Consider the following 277-nt stretch of genomic DNA (forward strand, 5'->3'; position numbering starts at 1 on the left):
GCAGCACGTCCAGGACGCGCCCGTGCACTTCCTTGCCCTGCAAGTGGCTAAGGAAGTCCACGGCCCTGGGCGCCCAGTGCTGGGGCTCTCCCCCGCCCGCGCCGCCGCCGCCCGCCGGCACCAGGCCGGCCAGCACGCAGCCCAGCACCTCCGACGGCAGGTGGAAGAACTCGCTGCGCCCGGGAGCCAGCGAGCCCGCCCCGGCCGCGATGGTGCAGCCCTCGTCCAGCAGGAAGACGCGGCTCTCCTGCGCCTGCCTGCTCACCACGCGGCCGCG

General features: G+C 75.8%; 1 protein-coding gene across 1 annotated transcript in view; it reads right to left on the reverse strand.

Annotated features, from left to right (window-relative positions):
* Window positions 1-277, reverse strand: part of TDRD6 (tudor domain containing 6) — a gene marked incomplete at its 5' end in the record, with an annotated part of 11,214 nt that extends 10,937 nt beyond the window's left edge. The window contains one exon of the mRNA XM_010863229.1: window positions 8-277. Coding sequence (XP_010861531.1) covers window positions 8-277 — 270 coding nt within the window. The remainder of the gene's footprint in view (window positions 1-7) is intronic.

This window comes from Bison bison, unplaced genomic scaffold, assembly GCF_000754665.1.
Source record: "Bison bison bison isolate TAMUID 2011002044 unplaced genomic scaffold, Bison_UMD1.0 scf7180017864487, whole genome shotgun sequence".
Taxonomy (NCBI): Eukaryota; Metazoa; Chordata; class Mammalia; order Artiodactyla; family Bovidae; genus Bison; species Bison bison.